The 12,500-nt window shown below is 55.2% G+C and overlaps 1 protein-coding gene across 1 annotated transcript in view; it reads right to left on the bottom strand.

Moving 5' to 3' along the window:
- The window catches only part of camta1a (calmodulin binding transcription activator 1a), a gene marked incomplete at both ends in the record, with an annotated part of 132,863 nt that overhangs the window by 47,439 nt on the left and 72,924 nt on the right, over window positions 1-12,500 (bottom strand). Inside the window, 2 exon segments of the mRNA XM_080533531.1 lie at window positions 1,040-3,600; window positions 5,252-5,392. Of these exon segments, the coding sequence (XP_080389657.1) occupies window positions 1,040-3,600; window positions 5,252-5,392 (2,702 nt within the window).

Genomic DNA, 12,500 nt, shown 5'->3' with positions numbered 1-12,500 from the left:
ACTGGCTGACTGAATGACTGGCTGACTGACTGACTGACTGACTGACTGAATGACTGGCTGGCTGACTGACTGACTGACTGGCTAACTGGCTGACTGAATGACTGACTGACTGACTGACTGACTGACTGACTGACTGACTGGCTGACTGACTGACTGGCTGACTGAATGACTGGCTGACTGACTGACTGACTGACTGGCTGACTGACTGGCTGGCTGACTGACTGGCTGACAAACTGGTTGACTGACTGACTGACTGACTGACTGTCTGACTGACTGACTGACTGACTGGCTGACTTGACTGGCTGACTGACTTACTGGCTGACTGACTGACTGACTGACTGACTGAATGACTGGCTGGCTGACTGACTGACTGACTGGCTACCTGGCTGACTGGCTGTCTGGCTGGCTGACTGACTGACTGACTGGCTGTCTGGCTGACTGGCTAAATGACTGACTAACTGGCTGACTGAATGACTGAATGACTGAATAACTGACTCAATGACTGACTGACTGGCTGACTGACTGATTGTCTGGCTGACTGACTGAGTGGCTGACTGGCTGACTGGCTGACTGAGTGACTGAGTGACTGAGTGACTGAGTGACTGAATGACTTAATAACTGACTCAATGACTGACTAAGTGACTGGCTGTCTGGCTGAGTGACTGAGTGACTGAGTGACTGAATGACTGAATAACTGACTCAATGACTGACTGATTGACTGATTGACTGACTGTCAGACTGAGTGCGTTGAGGCCTCACCTCCTGACTTGACTGGCTGACTGACTTACTGGCTGACTGACTGACTGACTGACTGACTGAATGACTGGCTACCTGGCTGACTGGCTGTCTGGCTGGCTGACTGACTGACTGGCTGTCTGGCTGACTGGCTCAATGACTGACTGACTGGCTGACTGAATGACTGAATGACTGAATGACTGAATGACTGACTCAATGACTGACTGACTGGCTGACTGACTGATTGTCTGGCTGACTGACTGACTGTCTGGCTGACTGACTCAATGAGACGTTGAGACCTCACCTCCGGGTAGGACCACTCGGGGGAGTAGTCGGTGACCATGAAGAGCCTCCCCGTGGCCTGCAGCATCCCCAGAGCCCCCTGGGCCACGGCGGCAGACACCACCTCCGCCACGTGCATGTAGGCCAGGGACCCTGCCTCCCCGGGGGGCGCCCCGGCCCCGGCACCCCCGCCCAGGGACTGTGGACTGCAGCAGGGCTGGAGGCAGAGCTCGGAGGGGCTGTAGCCGGCCCCCCCTCCTCCCCTGCCTACCCCTCCTCCGTCCTCCTGGCCCTGCTGGTTAGGGGGTACCCCGCTGGGCGCCGTCTGCCCGTCGGACGCCTGTCCGTGCGAGGCCACCAGCTGGTGCGCGTAGAGGGCGCCCCCCGCCGCCATGCCGCCGCCGCTGCCGTCCACCGAGATGAAATCGTTGATGAGGTCGGAGAACTGGTTGCCGAAGGAGATGTCGAAGTGGTCCAGGCTGATCTCCATGCCCCCCCCGCCCGACACCCCGCCGTTGGACCCCCCGCCGCCCATGCCCTGGTGGGGCCCCACGGTGTTGTAGAGTCCCTGGACCATGCCCGCCCCCTGGAGGAGGGGCTGGAGCTGCTGCTGCTGCTGTTGGCCGCGGTTGCCGTTATCGTTGTTGCCATTACGCATGCCCACCACTCCTCCGTCCCCTCCTCCCCCTCCTCCTCCTCCTCCTCCTCCCCCGCCGCCGTCTGAAGCCTGCTGCATGTAGTGCTGCTCGGCCCCCCCTCCTCCTCCTCCTCCGTCCCCGTTGCCCCCTCCTCCTCCTCCGCAGGCCTGGAGGTGATCCCCGGGCTTGAGTAGACCCTCCTGCCCGTTCTCGGGGCCTCCGGCCTGGCCCGAGCCCTGGCCCACGCTGCCCGGCTGCTCCAGGCCCACCACCACCTCCTCGTGCTCGGGACCCATCCCAGGGAAGCCCCCCTGGTACTGCAGCAGCTGGAGGGAGCCGCCGGCCTGCCCCGGGCCCCCCTCGGTGGGGGAGCCCCCGTTGCAGTTGGACCGGTGCTGGTTCTGGTGTCCCTGGTGGTGTTGCTGGTGGTGGTGTTGTCCGAGGTGGCCGTTGTTGCCGTTGTTGCTGTTCCCGGGGGAGTCCGTCTTCACCACCTGCAGGCCCATGTAGCCTCCGACAGCGTCGTGTTGTTGTTGGGAGTTGTGCTCCATCATGTGGCTCTTCTGGCCCACCAGGCCGGACCCCCTCCCCTGCTGCTGCTGCTGGGACTGGCCGCCCGGCTGAGGGGCGTCCTGGAGGAAGAAGCTGGGTGAGCGGTTCTGGTGGGACGACATGTGGGGACTGGACATGGCCTGGGACACGTAGCCCACGGAGGCGGACGGACCCACGGACGAGTAGTCCTGTTTGGCGTCGATGGCGCTGAAGTCCATCTGCTCCAGGGTGGTGCTGGGGCTCAGGCCGCCACCGGAGGGCAGCAGGGAGCCGGCGGCGGTCAGGCTGAGGGAGCCCCCCTGGCCCCCCGAACCCCCAGGTCCTCCACCCCCCCCGGAGGAGGAGGAGGGACCGGACACGCCGCCTCCACAGCTCACCACGCCCCCGCCGACCACCTGGTAGCCCTGGCTCTCCTTGGCCAGCTGCTGCTCGAAGGACGTGTCCTCCGTCTTGATGTTCTTCACCAGGGCCGAGTTGAAGAGGTAGCCGGCGTCCGCCATGGAGGGGGACCCCCGGTGGCCTCCGTTGGAGCCGCCGCCCCCGCACCCGTTGGACGAGGACGAGGACGAGGAGGAGCCGCCGCCGCCTTCCCCCTTCAGCCCGCCGCCCCCGTACGTCTGGCCCTGCTTGGGGTTGTTCAGGAAGCAGTCGGGGTCGAAGTTCATGCTGGTCTCTGGGATCTTGATGCCCCCGGCGTCCAGGCTGCTGGACAGGACCAGCTCCTCGGACACGCCGCCGCCGCCGGACAGCATGGACAGGCCGTCCGCTCCTACCCCTCCTCCCACGCCCTCCCCCCCGCCTCCTCCTCCTCCCCCGCCGGGGAAGGCGAACTTGTGGCTGTCGGAGGCGACCGACATCACCATGCCCTGGGAGGGCGGGAGGTCCGCCCCCATCAGGTGGGCGTTGGGGCCGCCGGTGGGGGACATGCCGTAGACGTTGGGGTCCCCGGTGACCTCGGACATGAAGACGCTCTGGGAGAGGCCAGACATGACGGAGGCCACGTGGCCCCCCATCCCCGTCACCACGGGGCTGTCGGCCATGTCAGGGTCGCTGTTCAGCCCGCTGCTGATGGACACGGGGGAGTTCTGGGTGGTGTCGGGCACCTCCACCTGGTTGGAGGACGACACCTCCGTGCTGTTCTGGTGCAGCAGGACGGGCTTGGGGACCTTGCCGTTGCGTTTCTCCCGGGCGCTTCCTCCTCCTCCTCCCCCGCTCTTCCCTCCTCCCCCTCCCCCTCCTCCATGGCTGCTGTGCTCTGTCTTCCCCTCCGACACGTCGTTGTTCTGGACCTCGGAGTGGCCGCTGCTGTAGCCGCCGGAGCGCGGGTCCACCTTGGGGGAGATGATGCGGTGCTTGGCGCTGTTGCACTTGTGGTGCACGCTGCTCCCTGCGCCTGTGTCCAGGAGAGGAGAGAGAGAGAGAGAGAGAGAGAGAGAGAGAGAGAGAGAGAGAGAGAGAGAGAGAGAGAGAGAGAGAGATAGAGAGGGAAGAGAGAGAGAGAGAGAGAGAGAGAGAGAGAGTAGGGAGAGAGAGAGAGAGGAGAGAGGTTAGAGACAGCTCCACATGTAGTCACCGGTAGAAGAGAGTCCTAAGGAGGAGGGGAGTGATGTGTGAAGCTGTCATCCACATACTGGTAGAAAGCTAAAGCTGAGGGCTTCACCTGTGTCATCATAACATTATACACAACACAATCCACGTGATGAATAAACCTACATTGTTATTAGGGTTGCAATATTCTTGCAAATTTGGGAAACTTTTCAGATCATTTCCAAAGTTTCCAATATTGAAACCCATATCGAAACTTTGGGAATTATCTGAAGGTTTTCCAAATTTACGGGAATTTTGCAACACAAATTGTTATCAAAGTGGTAGCAGGAAAGAAAGGAACGCATACTGTTGTGTAAAGACTAACTACGCAAGAGAACTGTCAGAACTGTTCTACTACTCAATGTGAATGATGCTGTGCATGGCTTGGTAACATAGCAGGCCTTGGAACCATAGTAATAATAATAATAATAACTTTGATTTGTATAGCGCTTTTCCTGCAAACATTGCAGCTCAAAGTGCTCCAATCATTATATAATCATAATTTAATTATTTAGTAATTTAAAGGCAATATTAAAAAGATGGGTGTTTAGTCTTGACTTGAACATATTTGCTGAGGTTGCATCCCTAATGTAAACTGGCAGTGCATTCCGCAATTTGGGTGCATAAAATGAGAATGCAGCCTCACCAAATCTCTTCTTTTGTACATGTGGTACACAGAGAAAACCAGCGTCAGAAGACCTGAGAGCTCTATTGGGCTGATATGCTAGCAAAAGGTCTTTGAGATATTCTGGTGCTGTGCCAGTGAGAGCTTTATAAACAAGCAGAAGGATCTTGAAATCTATTCTGAACTTAACTGGAAGCCAGTGAGCTCTTCTGCTTAGTAGGGTCCTACGGGCAGTATTTGTTTTTCAGTACCTACAAGTCATCATTGTCATCCAAACGACTGAGAATCACCAACGATTCAACATGAGTCATTATTGGATGGATCGGTATGACTTTTGAATACTGTAGGCAGATCTGTTGGATTTCTACTTTGCTAAACCCTGTATCGATGAACAGCAAGAGATTAATGTAAAACTGTCTACGATCATAATGACCCTGGTGAAAGTGCACTGCAAAGAGTCAGCTCTCAAAAACAAGAAAAAAAGCAATAAAATGGGGGACATATTACTTAAATTAGTGCCAACAGAACAAGAACATTTCACTTGCCGAGATTTTCTTAAAACAAGTAAAGTAAAGATATCTTAAAACTAGTGCGGTCAGACAAAAAAAAAAGAAGCATATTTTGCCTTGATTTAAGATACTTAATCTTACTTCGATTAACTTTTTGCAGTGTGGTGTTGTTGTCCTATCCTTTAGTCTCTTCTGACTACCCCTGACCCTCTCTCTTTCACTTTGTGTCTCTTTGTGTCTCTTTGTGTCTCTCTCTCTCTCTCCCCCCACTCTCCCCCTGTCCCCCCTGTGCCGCCTCCCCCCCCCCGCCCCCTCCCCCTTACCCAGAGTGCCCGTGCAGAGGCAGTTGTGGGTCCGGGGAGGTGGCTTGGTTTGGTGGCTGTCCAGAATCTGCTGCACCAGCTGCTCCACTGAGAAGCCAGAGCTGCTGTTCCCATTGCTGCAAGTCCACTTGATGCCGTGAACTGCCGGGAGAGAGGAGGAGACAGAGACGTCAGCCCGGCCCAGAGGGACCACCAGAGGGACCAGAGAGACCAGCAGAGGGACCACCAGAGAGACCAGAGGGACTAGAGGGACCACCAGAGAGAATAGAGGGGCCAGAGAGACAAGAGGGACCACCAGAGAGACCAGAGAGACCAGAGGGACCAGAGGGACTAGAGGGACTAGAGGGACTAGAGGGACCACCAGAGAGATCAGAGAGATGACCAGAGAGACCACAGAGGGGCCAGAGAGACTAGAGGGACTAGAGGGACTAGAGGGACCAGAGAGACCAGAGAGACTAGAGGGACCACCAGAGGGACCACCAATGAGACCAGAGAGACTAGAGAGACTAGAGGGACCGGAGGGACTAGAGGGACCAGAGGGACTAGAGGGACTAGAGGGACTAGAGGGACTAGAGGGACTAGAGGGACTAGAGGGACCACCAGAGAGACCAGAGAGACCAGAGAGATGACTAGAGAGACCACAGAGGGGCCAGAGAGACTAGAGGGACTAGAGAGACCAGAGAGACCAGAGGGACCAGAGAGACCAGAGAGACCAGAGAGACTAGAGTGACTAGAGGGACTAGAGGGACCACCAGAGAGACCAGAGGGACCAGAGGGACCAGAGAGATGACCAGAGGGACCAGAGAGACCAGAGAGACCAGAGGTACCAGAGAGACCAGAGAGACTAGAGAGACCAGAGGGACTAGAGAGACCAGAGAGACTAGAGAGACTAGAGGGACTAGAGGGACTAGAGAGACCAGAGAGACCAGAGAGACCAGAGGTACCAGAGAGACCAGAGAGACTAGAGAGACCAGAGAGACCAGAGAGACTAGAGACTAGAGGGACTAGAGAGACTAGAGGGACTAGAGGGACTAGAGGGACCAGAGAGACCAGAGAGACCAGAGAGACCAGAGGTACCAGAGAGACCAGAGAGACTAGAGAGACCAGAGAGACCAGAGAGACCAGAGGTACCAGAGAGACCAGAGAGACTAGAGAGACTAGAGGGACTAGAGAGACCAGAGAGACTAGAGAGACTAGAGAGACCAGAGGGACTAGAGAGACCAGAGAGACCAGAGGTACCAGAGAGACCAGAGAGACTAGAGAGACCAGAGAGACTAGAGAGACCAGAGAGACCAGAGGGACTAGAGAGACCAGAGAGACCAGAGGGACTAGAGGGACCAGAGAGATGACCAGAGGGACCAGAGAGACCAGAGAGACTAGAGGGACTAGAGAGACCAGAGAGACCAGAGAGACTAGAGGGACTAGAGACCAGAGAGACCAGAGAGACTAGAGAGACCAGAGAGACTAGAGGGACCAGAGAGACCAGAGGGACTAGAGAGACCAGAGGGACTAGAGAGACCAGAGGGACCACCAGAGAGACTAGAGGGACCACCAGAGGGACCACAAGCCAGCCAGCCAGGCCAACCCACCACCCCAGCCTTGCGGCCTGCACACCACACTTGACACTATTGACCACCCCCCCCCCCAACACCACCACACACAACACACACGGCATGCACTGACTCTCTCTCTGTCTCTGCCTCTGTTTCTGTCTCTGCCTCTGTTTCTGTCTGCCTGCCGCTGTTTCTGCCTCTGCCTCTGTCTGTCTTTGTCTCTTTCTCTGTCTCTCTCTCTGCCTCTCTCTCTCTCTCTGTCTCTCTCTCTGTCTCTCTCTCTCTCTCTACTCTCTCTGTCTCTCTCTCTCTCTCTCTGTCTCTCTCTCTCTGTCTCTGTCTCTCTGTCTCTCTGTCTCTGTCTCTGCTTCTCTTTCTCTCTCTCTGCCTCTGTCTCTGCCTCTCTCTCTCTGTCTCTGCCTCTGTCTCTGCCTCTCTCTCTGTCTCTCTCTCTCTGTCTCTGCCTCTGTTTCTGCCTCTGTCTCTGCCTGTCTCTGTCTCTGCTTCTCTTTCTCTCACTCTGTCTCTCTCTCTCTCTCTCTGTTTCTGCCTCTGTCTCTGCCTCTCTCTCTCTCTCTGTCTCGCTGTCTCTGCCTCTGCCTGTCTCTCTCTCTGTCTCTCTCTCTCTCTCTCTCTGTCTCTGTCTCTCTCTGCCTCTGTCTCTCTCTCTCTCTATCTCTGCCCTCTCTCTGCCACTATCTCTGTCTCTCTCTGTCTCTGTCTCTCTGCCTCTGTCTCTCTCTCTCTCTCTCTATCTCTGCTCTCTCTCTGCCACTATCTCTGTCTCTCTCTGTCTCTGTCTCTCTGCCTCTGTCTCTGTCTCTCTCTCTGCCTCTGTCTCTCTGTCTCTCTGCCTCTCTGTCCCTGTGTCTGTCTCTGCCTCTGTCTCTGTCTCTCTGTCCCTATGTATGTCTCTGTCTCTCTGTCTCTCTCTGCCTCTGTCTCTGTGCCTCTATCTCTGTCTCTGTCTCTTTGTCTGTGCCTCTGTCTCTTTGTCTCTGCCTCTGTCTCTGTTTTTGCCCCTCTCTCTGTCTCTGTCTCTATCTCTCTGTCCCTGTCTCTGTCTCTGCCTCTGTCTCTGCCTCTATCTCTGTCTCTGTCTCTATCTCTCTCTCTGTCTTTGTCTCTGTCACTGCCTCTATCTCTGTCTCTATCTGTCTCGGTCTCTCTGCCTCTGTCTCTGCCTCTGCCACTATCTCTGTCTCTGTCTCTGTTTTTGCCACTCTCTCTGTCTCTGTCTCTATCTCTCTGTCCCTGTCTCTGTCTCTATCTCTCTGTCCCTGTCTCTGCCTCTATCTCTGTCTCTGCCCCTGCCTCTGTCTCTGTCTCTATCTCTCTGTCTGTCTCTGTCTCTGCCTCTGTCTCTGCCTCTATCTATGTCTCTGTCTCTGTCTCTGCCTCAGTCTCTGTCTCTATCTCTGTCTCTGTCTCTCTCTCTGTCTCTGTCTCTGCCTCTGTCTCTATCTCTGTCTCTGTCTCTCTCTCTGTCTCTGTCTCTGCCTCTGTCTCTATCTCTCTGTCTCTCTCTCTGTCTCTGTCTCTGCCTCTGTCTCTGCCTCTATATCTGTCTCTATCTCTCTGTCTCTGTCTCTGCCTCTGTCTCTGTCTCTGCCTCTGCCACTATCTCTGTCTCTGTCTCTATATCTGTCTCTCTCTCTGTCCCTGTCTCTGCCTCTGTCTCTATCTCTGTCTCTGTCTCTCTCTCTGTCTCTGTCTCTGCCTCTGTCTCTATCTCTCTGTCTCTCTCTCTGTCTCTGTCTCTGCCTCTGTCTCTGCCTCTATATCTGTCTCTATCTCTCTGTCTCTGTCTCTGCCTCTGTCTCTGTCTCTGCCTCTGCCACTATCTCTGTCTCTGTCTCTTTTTGTCTGTGCCTCTGTCTCTTTGTCTCTGCCTCTGTCTCTTTGTCTCTGTCTCTGTCTCTGTTTTTGCCCCTCTCTCTGTCTCTGTCTCTATCTCTCTGTCCCTGTCCCTGTCTCTGTCTCTGTCTCTGTCTCTATCTCTCTGTCCCTGTCTCTGTCTCTTCCTCTATCTGTCTCTGTCTCTCTGCCTCTGTCTCTGCCTCTGCCTCTATCTCTGTCTCTCTGTCTCTGCCTCTGTCTCTCTGTCCCTGTGTCTGTCTCTGCCTCTGTCTCTGTCTCTTTGTCTGTGCCTCTGTCTCTTTGTCTCTGCCTCTGTCTCTCTGTCTCTGCCTCTGTCCCTGTGTCTGTCTCTGCCTCTGTCTCTGTCTCTCTCTGCCTCTGTCTATCTCTGCCACTATCTCTGTCTCTGCCTCTGTCTCTTTGTCTTTGTCTCTGTCTATCTCTGCCACTATCTCTGTCTCTGCCTCTGTCTCTCTGTCTCTCTATGCCTCTGCCTCTCTCTCTGTCCCTGTCTCTCTTTGTCTCTGTCTCTGTCTCTGCCACTATCTCTGTCTCTCTTTGTCTCTCTCTGTCTCTCTCTCTCTCTCTCTGTCTCTTTCTCTCTCTCTCTCTCTCTCTCTCTGTCTCTCTGCCTCTGTCTCTGTCTCTGTCTGCCTCTGTCTCTCTCTCTGTCTGCCTCTGCCACTATCTCTGTCTCTATCTGTCTCTGTCTTTCTGCCTCTGTCTCTGTCTCTGTTTTTGCCACTCTCTCTGTCTCTGTCTCTCTCTCTGTCTCTGTCTCTGCCTCTGCCACTATCTCTGTCTCTCTTTGTCTGTGCCTCTGTCTCTGTCTCTGTTTTTGCCACTCTCTCTGTCTCTGTCTCTCTCTCTGTCTCTGTCTCTGCCTCTGCCTCTATCTCTGTCTCTGCCCCTGCCTCTGTCTCTGCCTCTATCTCTGTCTCTGTCTCTGTCTCTATCTCTCTGTCTCTGTCTCTGCCTCTGTCTCTGTCCCTGTCTCTGTCTCTGCCTCTGTCTCTGGCTCTATCTCTGTCTCTCTGTCCTTGTCTCTGTCTCTGCCTCTGTCTCTGCCTCTGTCTCTGTCTCTGTTTTTGCCCCTCTCTCTGTCTCTGTCTCTATCTCTCTGTCTCTGCCTCTGTCTCTGCCTCTGTCTCTGCCTCTATCTTTGTCTCTGTCTCTATCTCTGCCCCTGCCTCTGTCTCTGTCTCTGCCTCTGTCTCTGTCTCTTCCTCTGCCTCTATCTGTCTCGGTCTCTCTGCCTCTGTCTCTGCCTCTATCTTTGTCTCTGTCTCTATCTCTCTGTCCCTGTCTCTGTCTCTGCCTCTGTCTGCCTCTGCCACTATCTCTGTCTCTGTCTCTGTCTCTCTGTCTCTCTGCCTCTGTCTCTGCCACTATCTCTGTCTCTGTCTCTCTTTGTCTGTGCCTCTGTGTCTCTGTCTCTGTCTCTGTCTCTATCTCTCTGTCCCTGTCTCTGCCTCTATCTCCGTCTCTGTCTCTGCCTCTGTCTCTGTCTCTGCCTCTGTCTCTGTCTCTGCCACTATCTCTGTCTCTCTCTGTCTCTGTCTCTTTGTCTCTGTCTCTGTTTTTGCCCCTCTCTCTGTCTCTGTCTCTATCTCTCTGTCTCTGTCTCTGTCTCTCTCTGTCTCTGTCTCTTTGTCTCTGTCTCTGTTTTTGCCCCTCTCTCTGTCTCTGTCTCTATCTCTCTGTCTCTGTTTCTGCCTCTGTCTCTGTCTCTCTCTGTCTCTCTGTCTCTGTCTCTTTGTCTCTGTCTCTGTTTTTGCCCCTCTCTCTGTCTCTGTTTCTATCTCTCTGTCTCTGTTTCTGCCTCTCTCTCTCTGTCTCTTTGTCTCTGTCTCTGCCTCTACCTCTGTCTCTCTGCCTCTGCCTCTGTCTCTGTCTGTCTCTGCCTCGGTCTCTCTGCCTCTATCTGTCTCTATCTCTCTGCCTCTTTCTCTGTCACTGCCTCTATCTCTGTCTCTGTCTCTGTCTCTGTCTCTGCCTCTGTCTCTGTCCCTGCCTCTGTCTCTGTCTCTGCCTCTGTCTCTGCCTCTGCCTCTGTCTCTGTCTCTGTCTCTGTCTCTGTCTGCCTCGGCTATGATGGGGGCGGGGGGGGGGCAGGGGACCACTGGAGGGGAACACAATTCCAAGATGCTCCTCCAGCCCTAGAGGAGAGCCCTCCTCCTCCTCCTCCTCCTCAACGGTCCACTCCTCCTCCTCCTCCTCCTCCTCCTCCTCCTCAACGGTCCACTCCTCCTGCCAGCGTCACACCTCACTAGAGCCTCCTAACGCCTGTCACCGCACGCCGCGAGGCGAGAGAGGTTCTGTTGATGCTCCGGATGCCGGTACGCCTCCTCTCTCTAGTCTAATAGCAGACTACTTCACTACCGCAACCCACGCATGCAGGCTTTCAGTCGGAAACCCCCCCCCCCCTTCCCCCCTTATCCCCCCACCCCCACCCCCCCCCCCTCAAAAAAGGGAATATTTCTGAAGTGGATCATATTTAGAATATCAAACAAAATCAAGGCAGCTGTACTGTGGATTCCCCCACACTTCACTAGATCTTCCAGTTAAATAGGCGAGAGAGGGAGGGAGGGAGGGAGGGAGGGTGTGTGGTGTGTGTGTGTGTGTGAGTTTCTATACTGTGTGTTGGTGTGCATGTGTGTCTGTGAGAGAGAAAGACGAAATATCACACATGCACGAACGCACACACACACATGCACGCATGCACACACACACACACACACACGCGCACACACACACACACACACACACACACACACACACACACACACACACACGCAGCAGCAGCCAACCAACACTCTGCTCCACTGAACTCCAGTGGGCCGTGGAAACAGAGAAACCCGCCACAACACATCAGCCTTAATACGCCACACGACACAGACGTGGTGGAAAACACACGACTCTGCAGCCTACAGGAGCCGGCGTCACCAGCGCCCACGAGACACGGCGTCAAACAGACACAGCAGACACTCAGACACAGCAGACAGGCACCAAGGCAGAGGTTTAAACGTTAAAACGACCCAAACATCATATTCAGTAGAGACAGACAGAGAGAGAGTCAGACAGACAGAGAGAGAGAGAGAGAGAGAGAGAGAGAGACAGAGAGAGACAGAGAGAGAGAGAGAGACAGAGACAGAGACAGAGCGAGAGGGGGAGAGAGAGAGAGACAGAGAGAGAGAGAGACAGAGAGAGAGAGAGAGACACAGAGACAGAGAGAGACAAAGAGAGAGAGAGTCTCATATCAGATAGTTATGGTGTTATGACGCTAGGCATACGTGTGTGAGCTTGTGTGGGAGTGTGTGTGTTTCTGAAAGTTCCTGGGATTCTCATGACGCACGTTCCTGCCCTCCTCTCTCCTCCAGCCTCTCTCCTCCAGCCTCTCTCCTCTCTCCTCTCTCCTCCCTCCTCTCTCCTGCAGCCTCTCTCCTCTCTCCTCTCTCCACCAGCCTCTCTCTCCTCCCTCCTCCCTCCTCTCTTCTCTCTCCTCTCTCCTCTCTCCTGTCTCCTGTCTCCACCCTCCTCCTCCCTCCTCCGTCCTCTCTCCTCCAGCCTCTCTCCCCTCTCTCCTCCAGCCTCTCTCCTTCAGCCTCTCTCTTTTCTCCTCTCTCCTCCAGTCTCTCTCCTCTCTCCTCTCTCCTCTCTCCTCTCTCCTGTCTCCTGTCTCCTGTCTCCACCCTCCTCCTCCGTCCTCTCTCCTCCAGCCTCTCTCTCCTCTCTCCTCCAGTCTCTCTCCTTTCTCCTCCCTCCTCTCTCCTCGCTCCTCTGTTGTATTGGGCTGTATTGGGCTGTATTGGGCTGGGCTGGGCTGGGGCTGGGCT

Source organism: Nansenia antarctica, assembly GCF_963989245.1.
Source record: "Nansenia antarctica genome assembly, chromosome: 6".
Taxonomy (NCBI): Eukaryota; Metazoa; Chordata; class Actinopteri; order Argentiniformes; family Microstomatidae; genus Nansenia; species Nansenia antarctica.
Note: the sequence above shows the minus strand (reverse complement) of the source record. Positions and strands in the feature narration are given on the sequence as shown.